We start from the raw sequence: 23,947 nt of genomic DNA on the forward strand, positions 1-23,947 counted from the left end.
GCTCAGCAGGGAGAGAGAGGAGGGCTCAGCAGGAGAGGAGAGAGGAGGAGGGGCTCAGCAGGAGGAGAGAGAGGAGGGCTCAGCAGGAGGGTTCAGAGAGAGGAGGGTTCAGCAGGAGGAGAGAGGGAGGGGAGGGTTCAGCAGGAGGAGAGAGAGGAGGGTTCAGCAGGGAGAGAGAGCGAGAGAGAGAGAGAGAGAGAGAGAGAGAGAGAGAGAGAGAGAAGAAAGAAAGAGAGAGGAGGGAAAGGTTATGGATGTCTGGAGGTGGTGGTGGTACTATTAGATCACTGTGTGGAGGCACTGATCCATGACATGGTGCAGAGATGACTTGACTGAATGTCATATATGGTTCTATGGATGAGTGAAGTGTCTGTATGATAAATTGTATAGTGTGCGTGTGCATGTGTGTGTGTGTTACCGTTGTCGTCCACTACTCGAGTCTGCTCCTTGCAGCAGTCCACTGGCAGGCCGATGATCTCCACCTCTACAAACGGGTCAATGATCTGAAGCAGAAAAGGGAACAGAGTTACAGCAGCATTGGAGCTTAGCAACACTATGCTAACAGATGACAACACGTTTATAAGCCGAAGAGATTATTGAGCAAACTATCCATTATGCTGTGTGTGTACCTCTCCTCGGTCCCCCAACATAGAGTCTGGTGGTTTGGGAAGCTGCTGTCCACTGATGATCTTCAACACCAGCTGTTTCTTGGGGTAGGCAGGGAGGGGGTCGTCACTGAACGGGTTGAACGAGCCTGAAGGAGTAAAACAACCAATCAGAACAGTCCTACGACAGAATGCATCCTCAATAGTCTAGAATCACATCAACTCCTCATCTCTCTCTCTGTGTGTGTGTGTGTGTGTGTGTGTGTGTGTGTGTGTGTGTGTATCAGTACCTTTACACATGGGTGGAGGTTTGAGGGCATAGCCACAGTCACCGTTCACCATGAACTTGGCTCTGTTCAGCTGCATCATCCGACCCTCTGTCTGGTAGTTCAGAGCCACTGAGGAATACACATTTAGGACACATTTATCGGTCTGTTCATCTGTCTGTGTGTCCATGGGAACAGGGAGGCGTGGTGGAGAATATGGCTGAAATCACAGACAGACAGACAGACAGACAGACAGACAGACAGACAGACAGACAGACAGACAGACAGACAGACAGACAGACAGACAGACAGACAGACAGACAGACAGACAGACAGACAGACAGACAGAGAATGTGTTCCACTTCCACTGATGGTCAGTCTGGTCTGAACAACACAAGAAATTTGAGCTCAATGAACGTGGCAACGCACGGTGTTAAGGGATTAGGAGGAAAACACAGAAAAGGAGAGGAGTAGAGGTCAAAGGTCCTCAATGGGACCTGGCAATCAGAACTTATTCTCCTCAAACTCTTGTTTACAGTAGGAGAAAGAGAGAGAGAAAGAGCGAGAGAGAAAGAGAGAGACAGTGGGCCATCACAGCAGAAATATGTGGGACCTTTTGCCACAAGAAAAGGGAAACCAGTGAAGAACAAACACCATTGTTACAACACTGTATATAGACATAATATGACATTTGAAATGTCTCTATTCCTTTGGAACTTTTGTGAGTGTAATGTGTACTGTTAATTTTTTATTGTGTATTTCGAGTCCTTTGAATTGAATTGAATTGAATTGAGAGAGAGAGAGAGAGAGAGAGGGGGGGCAGTCTAGAGGACTGGGGAGTACAGAGAGAGAGAGAGAGAGAGAGAGAGACAGGGGGTAGATAGGGCAATTAGGATCTGGCTAAAAATTATTTTCATCAGTTATAGAGCCCATTACCCTTACTGGTTGTGAGTTCTGGGGTCCTCTCACCAACCAAAAATTCACAAAATGGGGCAAACACCAAATGGAGACCCTGTATGCAAAAATATCCTCTGTGTACAACGTAAAACACCAAATAATGCATGCAGAGCAGAATTAGGCTGATACCCGCTAATTATCAAAATCCAGAAAAGAGCCATTCAATTCTACAACTACCTAAAAGGAAGTGAATCCCAAACCTTCCAGAACAAATCACCTACATAGAAATTAACCTGTAGAAGAGTCCCCTAAGCAAGCTGGTCCTGGGGCTCTGTTCACAAACACAATCACACCCCACAGAGCGCCAGGACAGTAACACAATTAGACCCAACCAAATCATGAGAAAACAAAACATATTTACTTGACACATTGGAAAGAATTAACAAAAAACAGAGCAAACTAGAATGCTATTTGTCCCTAAACAGAGAGTACACCGTGGCAGAATACCTGACCACTGTGACTGACTCAAACTTAAAGAAAGCTTTGGCTATGTACAGACTCAGTGAGCATAGCCTTGCTATTGAGAAAGGCCGCCGTAGGCAGACATGGCTCTCAAGAGAAGACAGGCTATGTGCTCACTGCCCACAAAATGAGGTGGAAACTGAGCTGCACTTCCTAACCTCCTGCCCAATGTATGACCATATTAGAGATACATATTTCCCCCAGATCCACAAAGAATTCGAAAACAAATCCAATTTTGAAAAACTCCCATATCTACTGGGTGAAATTCCACAGTGTGCCATCACAGCAGCAAGATGTGTGACCTGTTGCCACGAGAAAAGGGCAACCAGTGAAGAACAAACACCATTGTAAATACAACCCATATTTATGCTTATTTATTTTATATTGTGTCCTTTAACTATTTGTACATTGTATAAATATAATAATATTTGTAATGTCTTTACTGTTTTGAAACTTCTGTATGTGTAATGTTTACTGTTCATTTTTGTTGTTTTTCACCTTATATATTCACTTTGTATGTTGTCTACCTCACTTGCTTTGGCAATGTTAACACATGTTTCCCATGCCAATAAAGCCCTTGAATTGAAAAATTGAATTGAGAGGAGGACTGGAGGAGAGAGAGAGAGAGAGAGAGAGGAGGACTGGGGGAGAGAGAGAGAGAGAGAGAGAGAGAGAGAGAGAGAGGAGGACTGGGAGAGAGAGAGAGGATGAGGACTGGAGGAGGTAGATGGCTGGGCAGAGATATATACAGTATTTTTTTGTATTTGTTTATTTTTATAAAAATATTTAATGCCATTTTTTAAAACTTAACAAGTATCCGCAAAACATGACAATAAGATTGTTCAGACGTGATGTTTCTTACCCAGCTGACAGCCCACATTCCAGTAGAGCTGAGGGTTGAAGTTGGACGAGTCTATACGGTAGGCTGAGGGGTAGATTCTAGACAGCTGTCGCTGGTTGAAACACAGGAAGCGCTCAGCTCTGTGGTTCACTAGCTGCTGGGCACGAGTCTCACTGAACGACAGAACATTCCCAGGAGTACCTGACAGACGAAAGGAGAGAGGGATGAGAGAGGAAATGAGGAGAGGAAAGGGCTGAGCAATGAATGTAAAATGAGATGGATGAATGAAAGAGAGAGAGGGTATGGAAGTGAGAGAAGGAGAATAGGGAGAGAGAGAGAGAGACAGAGAGACTGAATAGGGTGGGGAAGAGGACGAGATGGAGGGATAGAGTGAAAGAGAGAGAGGGTGTGGGAGTGGCAATGAGAGGGGAGATAGGGATAGCGAGAGAGCCTGATGGGTGGGATGGGGATTGTTTTTGGATTGGTTAAGGGCTTAGCAGAGAGAGATAATGTCTTTAAGAGTGTGTGTTTTCTTACTGTCGTCCAGTCCCTCCTGAGAGGCCACAGAGTTAGTGAAAACAACCAGGTCTGACAGATCTCTACTCAGCTTCATCGTCTTCCTGTTCCTCCCTCCCCTACAGCAAGATGAAACCACAGAAAGAGTATGAACGAGGAAGGAGAGGTAGAATGGAGGAAGAGGCATAGAGCAGAATGGATAAAGAAAGAGTAGAATGGATAGAATTGAGACAACAGCATGTGAAGTAAAGTGGAGTGTCCATCAAAGTGACAGTTTACACTCCACAGAATCACAGTTTACACCTCACAGAATCACAGTTTACACCTCACAGAATCACAGTTTACACTCCACAGAATCACAGTTTACACTCCACAGAATCACCGTTTACACTCCACAGAATCACAGTTTACACTCCACAGAATCACAGTTTACACTCCACAGAATCACAGTTTACACTCCACAGAATCACCGTTTACACTCCACAGAATCACAGTTTACACTCCACAGAGAAGGGCATCACAGTTTACACACCCACAGGGAAAAGCATCACTGGGAAATACATAATACAATCCAGATCAAACAGCTTGCATTGACACACTAAAGGGATATGGAGGCAGGCCAACAGCACACACACACACACACACACACACACACACACACACACACAGGAAGAGCTTACATCCATCTTAACTATTCCTGAAGACACGTACATAATGTAAATTCACACTTTCACACTTTACAAACACGTGATCGACTATTAGAAGAAGATGGGACACACACAGACAGGGCACTTCAAAGTCTGGTTACGGTCAATAAATAGACACTTAGGGCACTTCAAAGAAGATTAAGGGCGCGTATAAAGGGTTTAGGGCCCTTCAAATACATGAGTGGAAGTTGCTCAATGCTGCAGCTTGCTGTTCTGTCAGGTAAAGCAGGATTTGAGCTGACAGAACAGAAGTACCTAACTCACTAATCCTAATTTAAAATCCATGCATGTAGTTTCACTATGACATAACACATGATTTATGTGTGCATGTTTGAGATCTCCATGCAAATCTCAAGGTGGGAGTCAGCAATGAGCATGGGTCAGTCAGTATGACAAGAGAGCCATTGAGAGCTGACCTGGTGATCTGTCCTCCCGCCTCTTTCCCAGAGGTCTCCTGTCCTTCCTCCTCTCCATCGGTACTCTGGGACTTCAGCCTGGATTTAGAGTGTCTCTGCAGGAGGAGGGGAACATACACACACACCCACAGACACACACACACACACACACACACACACACATTTTCAGATACTTCCCATTAGCATTGCCCATGCCCATACATGTAGTAGTCATTGTCCTACATTTAGAGGTCTGACATTTAGCAGTCTGACATTTAGCGCTCTGACATTTAGCGCTCTGACGTTTAGCGCTCTGACATTTAGCGTTTAGTGCTCTGACATTTAGCGCTCTGACATTTAGCGCTCTGACGATTAGCAGTCTGACATTTAGCAGTCTGACATTTAGCACTCTGACATTTAGCGCTCTGGCATTTAGCGCTCTGACATTTAGCGCTCTGACATTTAGCGCTCTGACATTTAGCGCTCTGACGTTTAGCAGTCTGACATTTAGCAGTCTGACATTTAGCAGTCTGACATTTAGCAGTCTGGCATTTAGCGCTCTGACATTTAGCAGTCTGACATTTAGCGCTCTGACATTTAGCAGTCTGACATTTAGCGCTCTGACATTTAGCGCTCTGACATTTAGCAGTCTGAATTTTAGCGCTCTGACATTTAGCGCTCTGACATTTAGCGCTCTGAGGTTTAGCAGTCTGACATTTAGCAGTCCGACATTTAGACAGACAGACAGACTGGACCAATGTAAGAGAGAGGGAGATGAGACATGAGTAGTGCTCTTCAAGGAAAAGAAACAGACAGACAGACAGTTAGCAGGGCATCCTTCAGCCTCACAAACTGGACCCTGTGTCAATAGATCATTATCCTGACTTCTAAGGCTCGCCATCACTAGAAAACCAATGGTTTAGTTTGAAATAGAAATGACTTTTCCCATTGGCAGACCTGAGACACTACAAACATTGCTGAGTTACGATCTGGACATTGTGGACAAAGATATTTGACAAGCAATAGAGACATGTCCATCGGAGTAGAACATCTTGATGTCTGTAACGGACAAAGATGATAGTGAAAGAGCAGAGATGATCTCACCTTTTGCTTGATGTTGCTGATGAATGATCGACTTTGGGATTTTTTAAATCCCTCTTTGGGATTCTAGAGGCACAAAAAAAAATAGACAAGATGAGCTGAGAGACTAGTGCAGTACACACCTTTTATATTCATATACTGTCTATACACACACCGTCCTGTAAAACTACTGCAGTACACACCTTTTATATTCATATACTGTCTATACACACACCGTCCTGTAAAACTACTGCAGTACACACCTTTTATATTCATATACTGTCTATACACACACCGTCCTGTAAAACTACTGCTGTACACACCATTATATCTAGATTTTTTATTTTATCCTGCAACTCCCCACCGGGCTCGGGAGAGGTGAATGTCGAGTCATGTGTCCTCCAAAAGAAATTATACGCCAAACCGCACTTCTTAAACCTCTACGCGATGGGTGTCGGTAAACCGGGACGGTTGATGCAGGCCAACAGCAAACAAACACACACACATCTCCAAAAAATGACAAGCCAAACAAAACTCTCTACACGATAGGTGTCGGTAAACCGGGACGGTTGATGTAAATGTGCGCTAATGTAACTAGAATGACGTTGTATATAACAGCCAACTTTCCGGGACATAGACATGTCTGACATGGGCAGAAAGCTGAAATTCGTGTTAATCTAACAGTAGTGTACAATTTACAGTAGCTATTACAGTGAGAAAATACCATGTTATTGTTTGAGGAGAGTGCACAACAACAAAACACTTTTATCATAGAAACTGGTTTGATACATTCACCTCTGAAGGTAAATAATGTACTTACATTCAGTAATCTTGTTCTGACTTGTCATCCTGAGGGTCCCAGAGATAACATGTAGCATAGTTTTGTTTGATAAAATACATTTTTATGTTCAAATGTAGCTCCCCAGGCTGTACTCCCTGTTCACCCACGACTGCATGGCCAGGCACGACTCCAACACCATCATTAAGTTTGCTGACGACACAACAGGCCTGTTCACCGACAACGACGAGACAGCCTGTAGGGTGGCGGTCAGAGACCTGGTCGGGTGGTGCCAGAATAACAACCTATCCCTCAACGTAACCAAGACTAAGGAGATGATTGTGGACTACAGGAAACGGAGCACCGAGCACGTCCCCATTCTCATCGACGGGGCTGTAGTGGAGCAGGTTGAGAGCTTCAAATTCCTTGGTGTCCACATCAACAACAAACTAGATTGGTCCAAACACACCAAGACAGTCGCGAAGAGGGCACGACAAAGCCTATTCTCCCTCAGGAAACTAAACAGATTTGGCATGGGGCCTGACATCCTCAAAAGGTTCTACAGCTGCAACATCGAGAGCATCCTGACTGGTTGCATCACTGCCTGGTACGGCAATTGCTCAGGCCTCTGACTGCAAGGCACTACAAAGGGTAGTGAGTACGGCCCAGTACATCACTGGGGCTAAGCTGCCTGCCATCCAGGACCTCTACACCAGGCGGTGTCAGAGGAAGGCCATAAAAACTCTCAAAGACCCCAGCCACCCCAGTCATAGACTGTTCTCTCTACTACCGCATGGCAAGCAGTACCGGAGTGCCAAGTCTCAGATAAAAAGGCTTCTCAACAGTTTTTACCCCCAAGCCATAAGACTCCTGAACAGGTAACCAAATGGTTATGCGGACTATTTGCATTGTGTGTGTCCCTAACCCCCCCAACCCCTATTTTACGCTGCTGCTACTCTCTGTTTATCTTATATGCATAGTCACTTTAACTATACATTCATGTACATACTACCTAAATGGCCCGACCAACCTGTGCTCCCGCACATTGGCTAACCAAAGTTTATTTGTCACGTGTGCCGTGTATTCGCGTGTATTCGGCGCACGTGACAAATAAACTTTGATTTGATGTAGAAACTGGGTTCTACAGTTTGACCCCACTTCTGTCTCTGGCTCCACTCCCACCCCGCCCGGCCATCTAGATTTGTGAAAGTTAGTGTATAAACTAATGATCCGTCATGTATGACATTTCTGGGAGTGTGTAAACTAAAAAATATATATTACAATAGCATTTTTGTATGTTATCTATAGTTCAGTACCTGAACAATTGACCAATTCGGCAGATTTTGGCAAACACCTGCCAGATTTACTACAACATATTGTGCAGTAATGTAAATCTTCGCTGGATTAGTCTGAAACTTTGTACACACACTGGTTCCATCTGGTGGCCAACATCATGATACCTAGACTCCTATCTGAAAGTATGGCCTTTCTCTTGCATTTCAAAGATGCATGTTTTTCATTGTATTCTCTTTTACCAGATCTAATGTGTTATATTCTCCGACATTAATTTCACATTTCCACAAACTTCAAAGTGTTTCCTTTCAAATGGTATCAATAATATGCATATTTATCTCCACCCTGCTACCACGAAGAGACTTCCACCCTGCCTCAATACAGCGGGTAAACGCATGTATTTCCCGTGACTGTGCCTCAAAACCAAATGTTTTCCTGGCCCACCACTCCACCCTGGACTTGAACAGCCTCTATGACCAGGTCCACCTCTACAAGGCAGCAGTGCCCACCTTTGCCCGAACCTTAAAGGACATCGCTCTCAAACGTATCCCCAACACATCACACAGGAGCAACAGCTCAATAGACACCCCACCCAGACTAGCGAGACACCCTCCCAGACCTGCAGGACCCCCCCCTGGACCTACACATAGAGGACCCACGCCAAGAGGAATTACATCCAGACCACAGCACCCCCAGACACATCCACACCCCCACCCCAACCAATCAACACCCCCCCCACGTCAACCATGCCCACACCCCAATTAGGCCCCCTCAGATCAGACCTATGCCACTCCTGCCCACCCCATGCACCCCACCCCCGCAAAGAGGGCCTCAACATGGAAGCCACACATATGCCCAGGTAGTGAGCAGGCAAACAGTCCCAACCCCCACTCTCACACTCGCCCAAGCCAATGGCATGTACCAGATGCTCAGCAGGCTCTGCTCACACTTACTGGCCTGAGGCCAAACCACGACCAACAACATTGGACACTCTATGGAACAAAAAGCCTTCACTATATCATCCTGGAATATCCAAGGCCTGAGGTCATCTGCCTTTGGCCTAAAGAGCAGGAACCCGGACTTCACCAAAGAAATCGGTAATACAGACATTGTCATCCGGCAAGAAACCTGGTATAGAGGAGACGGACCCACTGGTTGCCCTCTAGGTTACAGAGAGCTGGTAGTCCCATCCACCAAACTACCAGGTGTGAAACAGGGAAGGGACTCTAATTACAGGGGGTATGCTAATTTGGTATAGAGCAGACCTAACTCACTTCATTAAATTAATCAAAACAGGAACATTCTACATTTGGCTAGAAATTCAAAAGGAAATTATCTTAACAGAGAAAAATGTCCTCCTGTGTGCTACCTATATCCCCCCACTAGAATCCCCATACTTTAATGAAGACAGCTTCTCCATCCTGGAGGGGGAAATCAATCATTTCCAGGCACAGGGAAATGTACTAGTCTGTGGCGACCTAAATGCCAGAACCGGACAAGAACCTGACACCCTCAGCACACAGGGGGACAAACACCTGCCTGGAGGAGACAGCATTCCCTCCCACATATGCCCCCATAGGCACAACTATGACAACATACTCAACAACTCTGTCGCACGCTGGGTATGTACATAGTCAATGGTAGGCTTCGAGGGGACTCCTATGGTAGGTACACATATAGCTCATCAGAGCAATACTCAATCATGAGGCATCAAAGCCAAAGGAACTGAGTAACATTAAGAAATGCTTTAGATGGAAGGAATGCAGTTTGGAAACCTACCAAAAAACAATTAGGCAACAACAAATTCAATCCCTTTTAGACAATTTCCTGGGTAAAACGTTCCACTGTAATAGTGAAGGTATAAACTTGGCAGCAGAAAATCTTAACAGTATATTTGACCTCTCAGCTTCCCTATCAAATCTAAAAAATCTCAAAATCTCAAATAGAAAACCGAAGAAAATGAACAACAATGACAAATGGTTTGATGAAGAATGTAAAAATCTAAGAAAGAAATTGAGAAACCTGTCCAACCAAAAACATAGAGACCCGGAAAACCTGAGTCTACGCCTTCACTATGGTGAATCACTAAAACAATACAGAAATACACTACGGAAAAAGAAGGAACAGCATGTCAGAAATCAGCTCAATGTAATTGAAGAATCCATAGACTCTAACCACTTCTGGGAAAATTGGAAAACACTAAACAAACAACAACACGAAGAATTATCTATTAAAAATTGAGATGTATGGGTAAACCACTTCTCCAATCTTTTTGGCTCTATAACAAAGAATAAAGAGCAAAAACATATACATGATCAAATACAGATCTTAGAATCAACTATTAAAGACTACCAGAAACCACTGGATTCTCCAAATACATTGAATGAGTTACAGGACAAAATAAAAACCCTCCAACCCAAAAAGGCCTGTGGTGTTGATGGTATCCTCAATGAAATGATCAAATATACAGACAACAAATTCCAATTGGCTATACTAAAACTCTTTAACATCATCCTTAGCTCTGGCATCTTCCCCAATATTTGGAACGAAGGACTGATCACCCCAATCCACAAAAGTGGAGACAAATTTGACCCCAATAACTACCGTGGAATATGCGTCAACAGTAACCTTGGGAAAATCCTCTGCATTATCATTAACAGCAGACTTGTACATTTCCTCAATGAAAACAATGTACTGAGCAAATGTCAAATTGGCTTTTTACCAAATTACCATACAACAGACCATGTATTCACCCTGCACACCCTAATTGACAACCAAACAAACCAAAACAAATGCAAAGTCTTCTCATGCTTTGTTGATTTAAAAAAAGCCTTCGACTCAATTTGGCATGAGGGTCTGCTATACAAACTGATGGAAAGTGGTGTTGGGGGTAAAACATACGACATTATAAAATCCATGTACACAAACAACAAGTGTGCGGTTAAAATTGGCAAAAAACACACACATTTCTTCAAACAGGGTCGTGGGGTGAGACAGGGATGCAGCTTAAGCCCCAGACTCTTCAACATATATATCAACGAACTGGCGCGGGCACTAGAAAAGTCTGCAGCACCTGGCCTCACCCTACTAGAATCCGAAGTCAAATGTCTGCTGTTTGCTGATGATCTGGTGCTTCTGTCACCAACCAAGGAGGGCCTACAGCAGCACCTAGATCTTATGCACAGATTCTGTCAGACCTGGGCCCTGACAGTAAATCTCAGTAAGACCAAAATAATGGTGTTCCAAAAAAGGTCCAGTCACCAGGACCACAAATACAAATTCCATCTAGACACTGTTGCCCTAGAGCACACAAAAAAACTACACATACCTTGGCCTAAACATCAGTGCCACAGGTAACTTCCACAAAGCTGTGAACGATCTGAGAGACAAGGCAAGAAGGGCATTCTATGTCCTCAAAAGGAACGTAAATTTCAACATACCAATTAGGATTTGGCAAAAAATACTTGAATGAGTCATAGAGCCCATTGCCCTTTATGGTTGTGAGGTCTGGGGTCCGCTCACCAACCAAGACTTCACAAAATGGGACAAACACCAAATTGAGACTCTGCATGCAGAATTCGGCAAAAATATCCTCCGTGTACAACGTAGAACACCAAATAATGCATACAGAGCAGAAATAGGCCGATACCCACTAATTATCTAAATCCAGAAAAGAGCTGTTAAATTCTACAACCACCTAAAAGGAAGCGATTCCCAAACCTTCCATAACAAAGCCATCACCTACAGAGAGATGAACCTGGAGAAGAGTCCCCTAAGCAAGCTGGTCCTGGGGCTCTGTTCGCAAACACAAACACACCCTACAGAGCCCCAGGACAGCATCACAATTAGACCCAACCAAATCATGAGAAAACAAAAAGATAATTACTTGACACATTGGAAAGAATTAACAAAAAAACAGAGCAAACTAGAATGCTATTTGGCGCTGAACAGAGAGTACACAGCGGCAGAATACCTGTCCACTGTGACTGACCCAAAATTAAGGAGAGCTTTGACTATGTACAGACTCAATGAGTATACCCTTGCTATTGAGAAAGGCCGCCGTAGGTAGACATGGCTCTCAAGAGAAGACAGGCTATGTGCACACTGCCCACAAAATAAGGTGGAAACTGAGCTGCACTTCCAAACCTCCTGCCCAATGTATGACCATATTAGAGAGACATATTTCCCTCAGATTACACAGATCCATCAACTCTCATATCTACTGGGTGAAATTCCACAGTGTGCCAGCACAGCAGCAAGATTTGTGACCTATTGCCACGAGAAAAGGGCAACTAGTGAAGAACAAACACCATTGTAAATACAACCCATATTTATGCTTATTTATTTTATCTTGTGTCCTTTAACCATTTGTACATTGTTAAAACACTGTATATTTATAATATGACATTTGTAATGTCTTTATTGTTTTGAAACTTCTGTATGTGTAATGTTTACTGTTAATTTGTATTGTTTATTTCACTTTATATATTATCTACCTCACTTGCTTTGGCAATGTTAACACGTGTTTCCCATGCCAATAAAGCCCTTGAATTGAATTGAATTGAGAGAGAGAGAGAGAGAGAGAGAGAGAGAGAGAGAGAGAGAGAGAGAGAGAGACAGAGAGAGAGAGAGAGAGAGACAGAGAGAGAGAGACAGCGAGAGACAGACAGAGAGAGAGAGAGAGAGAGAGAGAAAGAGAGAGAGAGAGGAACTCCCTGCTCATACTGTTAGACACATTACATTAACATGGATGCTTGAAGACGTATTATTCTAAACACAGAACCAACGGAGGAAATTAAATATTAATAGAAGAGACAGACATGTTTCTCCCACTAACAACATATTGTACTGTGTGTGTGTGTGTGTGTGTGCGTGCGTGCGTGCGTGCGTGTGTGTGTGTGTGTGTGTGTTTACCGGTACGTTCTTCTGCAGGCCCACGTGTGTGGCTCTGAGCAGGGCACTGATGCTGGAGCTGTCTGTGTCCTCCTTGTCTCCAATCTGAGACTCCTTCAACAGAGAGTCCAACTTCTTCCTGATGTAACTTTCCACTTGGTGGTTACCATTACTCTGAAGAAGAGGAGAGAGAGAGAGAGAGAGAGAGAGAGATGAGTTGTATTGGTTGTGAAACCATCTGTCCCTGGTTAAATACACCAGGTCATTAGTGTAGTCCTGGCAGTACTAGCAGTAGACAGACAGACCAGCCAGCCCAGTACAAGCAGTGCTAGCAGTACAGACAGACAGAGTGTGAACAGATCAATCCTGGCTCCAGTCCTGATCACACCTTTAAATCAGCATACTGTATATCTCACTACTTTAATTGGCTCTATATATCACCCTCTCTTCACTGGGAATGAGGGAAACTAGCCAAGATCCCGAATGGCATATGAGAAAGCACTCTCTATGGCCAAAATGGCAGCTGTAGCTTGCTTTCCTCAGCTCGAGGTAGAAGTTGTCTCCAACGACAGATCTAGGACTAGATTACCCTACTCCATAAAGTTATTCAGATAGCATAAACTGATCCTAGATCAGTAACTGTAGCTCCTTAAACCTCATGAAAAAAAACAATTGAACGTAACAAAAGATGATGTAATGTTAAACACATAATTATCATATATTTATGAGTCCATTCCAGATGTCAGAAATTAAATCAGAAATGAATTAGGGGGAAATCATATCTCCCATTCCTTTCGCTTTTCTGGGCAACTTAGTCGAGGTGTATTGTATAATGAAGATAATAATTCACCACGACAGGCTCGTTAAACATGAATTAGTCCCAAACACAACTCGGCTAATCGTCTGTCACACCTTCGCAGCATTAAAGCCCTTTGGACTGGTACTGTACGTGGTCATGGATTTTGCTAGGTAGCGTTAGCTAGCAGCAGTCGGCTGTACCTGTACCAAAACGACAGTATTTTACATCCCTATAACTCGTTCTCCGTCTTCTTTTTAAATAGTGTGCCAACATGTTTTCAGTACTTTTAATTCCATGATTAATCAAAACTATTTTGTCTCTCTGCAGCAGAGCAGCAGATATGTTTGGAACAACCAATCGTAATACATATTATATATATATATATATTATATATATTATAATATATTGTATTGGCACCTAAGTATCATGATAATATTATACCATTAGGACCCTGGCAATTACCAGCCCTAATTGTAGCTCAATACTGTCATTAGGAGTCCATTACATGGCCTGTCACTCACCCGGTGACAACACACTGATTAGTGGACAGGCCTTCACACTGCACCAGCCCTCTGAATTACTGAACTGCACCAGCCCCCTGAATTACTGAAATGCACCAGCCCCCTGAATTACTGAACTGCACCAGCCCCCTGAATTACTGAACTGCACCAGCCCCCTGAATTACTGAACTGCACCAGCCCCCTGAATTACTGAACTGCACCAGCCCCCTGAATTACTGAACTGCACCAGCCCCCTGAATTACTGAACTGCACCAGCCCCCTGAATTACTGAACTGCACCAGCCCCCTGAATTACTGAACTGCACCAGCCCCCTGAATTAACTGAACTGTGAAAAGGATTATAGCTGCATGTGAGAACATTTTTTATTTATTTTATTGAACCTTTATTTAACTAGGCAAGTCAGTAAAGAACTAATTATTATTTTCAATGCCAGCCTAGAAACAGTGGGTTAACTGCCTTGTTCAGGGGCAGAATGACATATTTTCACCTTGTCAGCTTGGGGATTCAATCTTGCAACCTTTCACTTACTAGTCCAACTCTCTAACCACGAGGCTATCTGCCTCTAACCACTAGGCTATCTGCCTCTACTGCCTCTAACCACAAGGCTATCTGCCTCTAACCACTAGGCTACCTGCCTCTAACCACTAGACTAACTCCCTCTAGCCACTAGGCTACCTTCCTCTAACCACTAGGCTATCTGCCTCTAACCACTAGGCTACCTGCCTCTAACCACTAGGCTATCTGCCTCTAACCACTAGGCTACCTGCCTCTAACCACTAGGCTACCTGCCTCTAACCACTAGGCTACCTGCCTCTAACCACTAGGCTATCTGCCTCTAACCACTAGGCTACCTGCCTCTAACCACTAGGCTACCTGCCTCTAACCACTAGGCTACCTGCCTCTAACCACTATGCCTCTAACCACTAGGCTACCTGCCTCTAACCACTAGGCTACCTGCCTCTAACCACTATGCCTCTAACCACTAGGCTACCTGCCTCTAACCACTAGGCTATCTGCCTCTAACCACTAGGCCATCTGCCGCCCTGTGGCTTTGACTTGTTGTAACTTACATTGCTGTACTTCAGTTTGAAGTTGTCGTCAATCTCATCAGCACTGTCGTCATCATCTGACACCTCCCCCTCCTCAACATCCACAGACAGGTAGGGAGGGAGACGCTTCCCCTGAAGAGCGAGAGCGAGAGAGAGAGAGAGAGAGAGAGAGAGAGAGAGAGAGAGAGAGAGAGAGAAAACAGAACATTCAACTCAACACATTTGGCCTTCTCCTTATTTGAATACCTGGACACCATTATAAACATCCCAACAGTAAACTCCACCCCCAACCTCTCACACAGACATTCCAACAAAGACATTAATGGCCTTAACCTGGCGCACAGAGAAAACACATGAATCACAGTTTCGCTCACAACACAGAAAGAACACCCCTGCTTGACTCCCGGTTCAACCCGTGCCAACCAGCTGTTACTGTCCAGGGCTCCATGTAGAACCCTCCTCTGGTGGTCCCCTGACCTCTTTGGTACTGAGAGTTTGTAGAGCCCCCTCCATCTAAAACCCACCACACTCTCCGCCCCACATACCCCCCTGCCACTGATGTGCCTTCACTCCTGTTAGGCTCCTAATGTTCTTAACCTTAACACAGAGGTTGTAGAGGGCTTTACCTCCCACCTCCTCAAACTCCCCCAGGCTAGGAGTGTTAAAATCAAACAAGTCCTCCAGACCCCCTTGCCAGTCCCCAGTCTCTGCCGTCACCTGCAGTGGCGGAAACATTGGTGCCCCACACTCCCCTTACCAGCTCAGACAGGGCCTCCTGGACCCCCCTCACCAGCTCAGACAGGGCCTCCTGGACCTCCTCCAGGAATCTCTCCAGTAGCCTAAGAGACATTATTCCTGTTTGTTGTGCCAGGACTTCCAGGGTTTTCCACCCCTCCTCTCCCAGCAGTCTCAGGTCACCCAGCCTTAGTGAACCCCCTCCTCCCCTCCTCTCCCAGCAGTCTCAGGTCACCCAGCCTTAGTGAACCCCCTCCTCCCCTCCTCTCCCAGCAGTCTCAGGTCACCCAGCCTTAGTGAACCCCCTCCTCCCCTCCTCTCCCAGCAGTCTCAGGTCACCCAGCCTTAGTGAACCCCCTCCTCCCCTCCTCTCCCAGCAGTCTCAGGTCACCCAGCCTTAGTGAACCCCCTCCTCCCCTCCTCTCCCAGCAGTCTCAGGTCACCCAGCCTTAGTGAACCCCCTCCTCCCCTCCTCTCCCAGCAGTCTCAGGTCACCCAGCCTTAGTGAACCCCCTCCTCCCCTCCTCTCCCAGCAGTCTCAGGTCACCCAGCCTTTGTAAACCCCCTGCCATCAGTCGCCTCTGCAGGGTGGCCGACTGAACACATCTCAAAGGGATGGCTGGGTTGTGGAAGATAGGCTCCTCCCACACCTAAAAGCCCAGGTTCCACACCCCCTTCTCATAGGGGTCTTAGCAGCTGCCAGCCTTCAGCACTGCAGAGTAAAAATCAGAGAGCCCTGTTGTACTCAGCCTCTCCAGCCTCATGAGGAACAGCTGCCGGTCCAACTCTAATCCGCCAGCTCTCCTCAGCAGTGCGCATGCTGGTTCCCTCCAGCAGACATCAGTATGGTACAGCAGTCTCTGTGCCGCCTTTAGTCGGAAAGCAGCCACCCTGCTCTCTGGTTCCACCAGGCCCTGTCCTCCTACGTGGACGGACATGTACAACACTGCCTCCCTCAGTCAGTGATGAACCCAATCAGATAAATTCCACCAGCTTGCGTTGCTGACCGGCGGGGGGGTTGAGGACAGCCAGTTTACGCCACAGGGAAGATGCCACCAGGATGTTTATTTTCAGCACCCTTCCTCTATATGACACCTGGGACAGGAGCCACATCCACCTGGCCAGTCTTGACACCACTGCCTGTGTCAGCCCCTCCCAGTTCTTCCTGATCCACCTCTCTGAGCCCAGGTACACCCCCAACATCCCCCCATGCCCCACATAACAGAGCTTCGAACTTGCCCCAGCTTAGCTGACGAAGCTCCCTCGTACACTTTAAGACTAGTCTCTAGTGCCTGCATATCCTGACCATCACAGAAACATCATCTGCATGTGCTGACACTGCTATGCCTGTCAACACACCCATGCCTGTCCAGCACACTCCCTGCAGTCTCCTGCGTAGCAGGCCCAAAAAAGGCTCAATGGCTACTGTATATAACTGTATATGCCTTCTCTTGATCTAAAGAGAGTCCAAAGTTCACATTAGAATCTCACGACAAGTCCAACATGTCCCTGATTAACAACAAGGTGTCCGTGTATGAGCCTCCCGGTACAGAATATGGCTGGTCCTTGTGTACTATAGAGTCCAGATCAAACTTCAGTCTGATAGAGACGACCTTGGCAAATATCTTGTAGTCCGCACAGAGCAATGCCACAGGCTTCCAGTTCTTACGTTCCTTTTTTTGGGCATGAGAGTCAGAGCCACCCGATGTCAGCTCATAGGCAACTCTCCTACCCCGACGCATTCACGCAACACTCAAAAAGTCCCGTCCAATTAGTCCCCAGAATTTTTCATAAAACTCCACTGGGAGTCCATTGACCCCCGATGCACAGCCAGGGGACATCTGGGTTATGGCCTCTGCCAGTTCATGGGACAACAGATGAATGTCCATTTTATCCCTCTGTGCCAGAGAGAGCTTAGGGAGTTCTGCAAACAAGACCTGAGCACACATAGGACCATACATTTCTGCCCTATACAACTCAGTATAAAACTCCACAGTCCGCTCCCGCATCTCCCCCACCACAGAGGTCACCCGCCCATCAGACAGCCACATCTCCCCCACCACAGAGGTCACCCGCCCATCAGACAGATGTAGACAATGCATACCCTTGGCTTCACCACTCTGTCTTTCCAAACCAAAGAAGAAGGAGCTGGGAGCGTCCATCTCCTTGAGCATGGAGAACCTAGCTCTTACAAGTGCTCCCTTTGCTTTAACCTGGAAAAAGCAGCCCAGGTCCCGAGGTAATTCAGCTAAAATAGTCTGGAGGCCTACATTGCCTTGCCCCACCATCTCTACCTCCATCTCACTAATACAACACTCTAGTTCCCCCAATACTCTCCTAGACTCTGAGGATGAGAGAGCTATGTACTGTTGACAGAAAAGCCGAATTTGGACTTTCCCCACATCCCACCATTGACTAAGAGACTCCTGTCTTTGCTGCCTCCATCTTTCCCATCTTGTAAGAGCTTTACATGAAACTTCCAATAGGATGCCTGCCGAGGCCTTGGTGAAATAGACAGCCGAGCCATGGTTATGTGGTGATCCAACCGGGAGAATGGTAGAACCCAAGAGCCTACTTCTCTGATTCCTGGACATGTAAAACAGAGTCTGTGCTCCACTCACCCTAGTCCCAAAGACCTTCACCCATGTATACTGTCTTGTGTTGGGATGTCTAGATCTCCACTCACCCTAGTCCCAAAGACCTTCACCCATGTTTACTGTCTTGTGTTGGGATGTCTAGTTCTCCAAACATCCACTAGGCCGAACACCACTGAGCCTCCCCATTTGTGTCTTTCGTAAAATCAGTTCCAGTCCCTGCCGACCACCAGCGTCTCCTCAGGCGCTACCCGTGAGAGTTCCTGTCTAAGACACCCAAACATAACCCCCCTCTCTGTGTTAGGCATATACACATTTATAAAGACAAACCTCATGTGTTAATTTCTGCTTTTACAACAAGAAGCCTAACCTTACACACCTCCTTTGAGGAGAACATTTTTACAGACAGACCCGGTACAAAAAGGACTGCCAACACAGCACCAAAAATGTGTCCCATGGCTCAACACACTTGCCCCTTTCCACCAGAGCCCCCAATCAACTTCATTCACCACATCACTATGAGTCTCCAAAAGAAACAACACCTGTACTTTGTTTTACATATTCATCCAACACACTTCTCTCTCCCGCATCTCTGGCGCCATTTGTCCTGAACGAGCCTACCCGAAGAGTCTCCATAAGAAGTGGGAGAAAAGCCAGCAAAGAAAGAGACCAATAGCAAAGCTCAAAAAGCCCCAGTGCCAGAAAAAAAACGAATCATCTAAACGGTGTCTGAAGGAAGACCTTAACGCACTGTTGTGACCCACTTCCTCAACCTAAACCGTTTCCTGGGTGAGAGGACACCAGGCCCCTCATTTCTCATAGCATGTTGTACTGATCTTACAAACCTTATCGGATCAGAGAAAAAATCCTCAAGATTAACTTTTTTCCCCTTTGTCTCATTCAGGAACCTTGTCAGTTCCCTCACCGTTGGACCCTTCTGCTTGACTGGCTGTCAGCTACGGACCCATTGAGGAAAAGTCTGAAAAAAAGGCCTCCTCATCATCCTCTTCCTCAGACTCACTTTCCTTCTCCTCGTCTCCATCTCCCATCCTGACCACCTGCCCTTTCTCTCTAGTCGGGGTCTCCCCCCCAGGACCAGGCAAAGGTCCCTTGGTGCCTTTGACCACACCAGTCTCCCCCCTCCCACTTCCTTTCATCTCCTCCTTTTTCCTCTTCGGAATGACACCTTCCTCCACCCCCCTAGTCGATTACCCTTCCCCACTATACTCTCCTCATCCACTAGCATAACCTGACTAGACCCAGCCTCATCTACACCACTATCCATATCCTGACTAGGCCCAGCCTCATCTACACCACCATCCATATCCTGACTAGGCCCAGCCTCATCTACACCACCATCCATATCCTGACTAGGCCCAGCCTCATCTACACCACCATCCAAATCCTGACTAGGCCCAGCCTCCGCTACACCACCATCTATAACCTGACTTGGCCCAGCCTCATCTACACCACCATCCATATCCTGACTAGACCCAACCTCATCTACACCACCTTCTCTAGCCTGACTAGGCCCAGCCTCATCTACACCACCTTCTCTAGCCTGACTAGGCCCAGCCTCATCTACACCACCATCTCTAGCCTGACTAGGCCCAGCCTCATCTACACCGCCTTCTCTAGCCTGACTAGGCCCAGCCTCAACTACACCATCATCACTGGCATGACTAGGCCCAGCCTCTGCTGTCTGCGTCTCATTGCCCCCTGCACCTTGACCTCAATTTCCCCCACTGGCGCTTGGACCCTCACCTTGTCTACGGCCTTTATGTGGGCACGCAAAGCTCTTATGCCCCAAATCCCCACACTCAATCCACTGCAGACTATCTGTGCTGGAAAACCTTGTGTAGAGCCCCTCCCCATGCCTCACTTTAAAATACACATTTAGCTGTTGCCCGTTGTTATTCAGAAGCATGACCACTTGGCTCCAGAACGAAACAACACGCTTAACAGCATCTGCCTGAAAACCTGCCGACACGAAACCCACTAGCAAACTTACCAAAACAACTCCGCTCTTTCCCGCTTGCCCGACTAGCATCACCACACTGGATGGTTCCGACCTTGAATATGTGGACACCTATAAGTACCTAGGTGTCTGGCTAGACTGCAAACTCTCCTTCCAGACCTATATCAAACATCTCCAATCGAAAATCAAATCAAGAGTCGGCTTTCTATTCCGCAACAAAGCCTCCTTCACTCACGCTGCCAAGCTTACCCTAGTAAAACTGACTATCCTACCGATCCTCGACTTCGGCGATGTCATCTACAAAATTGCTTCCAACACTCTTCTCAGCAAACTGGATGCAGTTTATCACAGTGCCATCCGTTTTGTCACTAAAGCACCTTATACTACCCACCACTGCGACTTGTATGCTCTAGTCGGCTGGCCCTCGCTACATATTCGTCGCCAGACCCACTGGCTCCAGGTCATCTACAAGGCCATGCTAGGCAAAGCTCCGCCTTATCTCAGCTCACTGGTCACGATGGCAACACCCATCCGTAGCACGCGCTCCAGCAGGTGTATCTCATTGATCATCCCTAAAGCCAACACCTCATTCGGCCGCCTTTCGTTCCAGTACTCTGCTGCCTGTGACTGGAACAATTGCAAAAATCGCTGAAGTTGGAGACTTTTATCTCCCTCACCAACTTCAAACATCAGCTATCTGAGCAGCTAACCGATCGCTGCAGCTGTACATAATCTATTGGTAAATAGCCCACCCATTTTCACCTACCTCATCCCCACAGTTTTTATTTATTTACTTTTCTGCTCTTTTGCACACCAATATCTCTACCTGTACATGACCATCTGATCATTTATCACTCCAGTGTTAATCTGCAATATTGTAATTATTCGCCTACCTCCTCATGCCTTTTGCACACATTGTATATAGACTCCCCTTTTTTCTCTACTGTGTTATTGACTTGTTAATTGTTTACTCCATGTGTAACTCTGTGTTGTCTGTTCACACTGCTATGCTTTATCTTGGCCAGGTCGCAGTTGCAAATGAGAACCTGTTCTCAACTAGCCTACCCGGTTAAATAAAGGTGAAATAAAAATAAAAAAATTAAATAAAATTTGATCATCCGTAATAAACGGAGGCAAATCACCCTTGTCGAAGGGGTTGAAAGAGGTGAAATTGACACCAACACCCCCCCTTACAATTATTCCACTAGCAATGAGCCTACCAACCAAATTTACTCTTTTCATGAACACAACCACAGCTTGATTCATTCTGGAAGCGGAATGTATAAATTCAGCTCCTACCTGTTCACCAACTGCAAGCAGAACCTCATCCACCTTAACTTAACTTCTCAGGAACACACCTGAATCCATGTCGTAACGACAGTGTCTCCTCCGCGCTAGGCTGAGAAGCCATTGCGCACACCACACCTTCCAAACACCAGGAAACTAAAACTCTGTCCTCTTCCACCCAAACTCTGAAAAACCCTGTGGATACCGCTAAAACAAATAGAGCATTAACCCTCCAGCATATAAGAGAGGGAGAGAGAGGGAGAGAGAGACTGAGAGAGAGTTATAGAGAGAGAGCTAGAGTTAGAGAGAAAGACAGGGAGAGTTATAGAGGGAGAGAGAGAGGGAGAGAGAAAGAGAGAGTGAGAGAAAGGGGAGATAGAGAGGGAGAGAGAGAGGGAGAGAGAGCGGGAGAGAGATAGAGAGAGAAAGAGAGATAGATAGAGAACAATAAGATCCTTTGAGTCCAGCAGAGAGGCATCCCTCTCAGTGTCAATAATGTCCTCCTTAACACCACTACCACACTCACTCTTTCTCTCTCTCTCGCTCTGTCTCTCAGCCCTCGTCTCCCTCTCACGCTCTCTCTCTCTCTCAGCCCTCGTCTCCCTCTCACACTCTCTCTCTCTCTCAGTCCTCTTCTCCCTCTCACGCTCTCTCTCTCAGCCCTCATCTCTCTCTCTCTCTCTCTCTCTCTCTCTCTCTCAGCCCTCTTCTCCCTCTCACGTTCTCTCTCTCTCAGCCCTCTCTCTCTCTCTCTCAGCCCTCATCTCCCCCTCTCTCTCTCTCTCTCAGCCCTCTTCTCCCTCTCAAGTTCTCTCTCTCTCAGCCCTCATCTCCCTCTCACGCTCTGTCTCTCTCTCTCAGTCCTCTTCTCCCTCTCACGCTCTCTCTCAGCCCTCATCTCCCCCTCTCTCTCTCTCTCAGCCCTCTTCTCCCTCTCACGCTCTCTCTCTCTCAGCCCTCTTCTCCCCCCTCTCTCTCTCTCTCTCTCTCTCTCAGCCCTCTTCTCCCACTCTCTCTCTCATCCCTCTTCTCTCACCCTCTCTCTCTGTCTCATCCTTCTTCTCCCTCTCACCCCTCTCACCCCAGTGGGTGGTAAAGGGAGAACAACAGCTGTTGGGAGGAAAGGAGGGATGGATGGAGGTAGTGAGTCAGACAAGGTGAACCCTCCTGTGTAGAGAGACCTGGGTGGCTGTGGACAAGGTTTTTTCATGTTTAATCACATATTGTACCAGGAGTGTGAAGGTGAACGGAAAGGCTCTGGAGCAATGAACCGCCCTTGCTGTCTCTGGCCGGTTCCCCTCTCTCCACTGGGATTCTCTGCCTCTAACCCTATTACAGGGGCTGAGTCACTGGCTTACTGGTGCTCTTTCATGCCGTCCCTAGGAGGGGTGTGTCACTTGAGTGGGTTGAGTCACTGACGTGATCATCCTGTCTGGTTTGGCGCCCCCCTTGGGTTGGCCCTGTCCGGGGGTATCATCGGACGGGGTCACAGTGTCTCCCGACCCCTCCTGTCTCAGCCTCCAGTATTTTTGCTGCAATAGTTTATGTGTCGGGGGGCTGGAGACAGTCTGTTATATCTGGAGTACTTCTCCTGTCTTATCCGGTGTGAATTTAAGTATGCTCTCTCTAATTCTCTCTATTCTTCACTCTTTCTCTCTTTCTTTCTCTCTCCCGGAGGACCTGAGCCCTTGGACCATTACTCAGGACTACCTGGCCTGATGACTCCTTGCTGTCCCCAGTCCACCTGGTCGTGCTGTTGCTCCACTTTCAACTGTTCTGCCTGACCTGTTCACCGGACATGCTACCTTGTCCCAGACCTGCTGTTTTCAACTCTCTAGAGACAGCAGGAGCGGTAGAAATACTCTGAATGATCGGCTATGAAAAAGCCAACTGACATTTACTCCTGAGGTGCTGACCTTTTGCACACTCTACAACCACTGTGATTATTATTATTTGACCATGCTGGTCATTTATGAACATTTGAACATCTTGGCCATGTTCTGTTATAATCTCCACCCGGCACAGCCAGAAGAGGACTGGCCACCCCTCAGAGCCTGGTTCCTCTCTAGGTTTCTTCCTAGGTTCTGGCCTTTCTAGGTAGTTTTTCCTAGCCACCGTGCTTCTAAACCTGCATTGCTTGCTGTTTGGGGTTTTAGGCTGGGTTTCTGTACAGCAGAAGGGCTTTATAAAT

The 23,947-nt window shown here is 46.5% G+C and overlaps 1 protein-coding gene across 1 annotated transcript in view; it reads right to left on the bottom strand.

Annotated features, from left to right (window-relative positions):
• Positions 1–23,947, bottom strand: part of plch1 (phospholipase C, eta 1) — a 183,717-nt gene that overhangs the window by 23,447 nt on the left and 136,323 nt on the right. Inside the window, 9 exon segments of the mRNA XM_065024227.1 lie at positions 419–503; positions 630–754; positions 896–1,003; positions 3,153–3,332; positions 3,669–3,766; positions 4,771–4,865; positions 5,854–5,916; positions 12,815–12,967; positions 15,184–15,294. Coding sequence (XP_064880299.1) covers positions 419–503; positions 630–754; positions 896–1,003; positions 3,153–3,332; positions 3,669–3,766; positions 4,771–4,865; positions 5,854–5,916; positions 12,815–12,967; positions 15,184–15,294 — 1,018 coding nt within the window.

The sequence above is a fragment of the Oncorhynchus nerka genome, linkage group LG11 (assembly GCF_034236695.1).
Source record: "Oncorhynchus nerka isolate Pitt River linkage group LG11, Oner_Uvic_2.0, whole genome shotgun sequence".
In the NCBI taxonomy this organism is placed as follows: Eukaryota; Metazoa; Chordata; class Actinopteri; order Salmoniformes; family Salmonidae; genus Oncorhynchus; species Oncorhynchus nerka.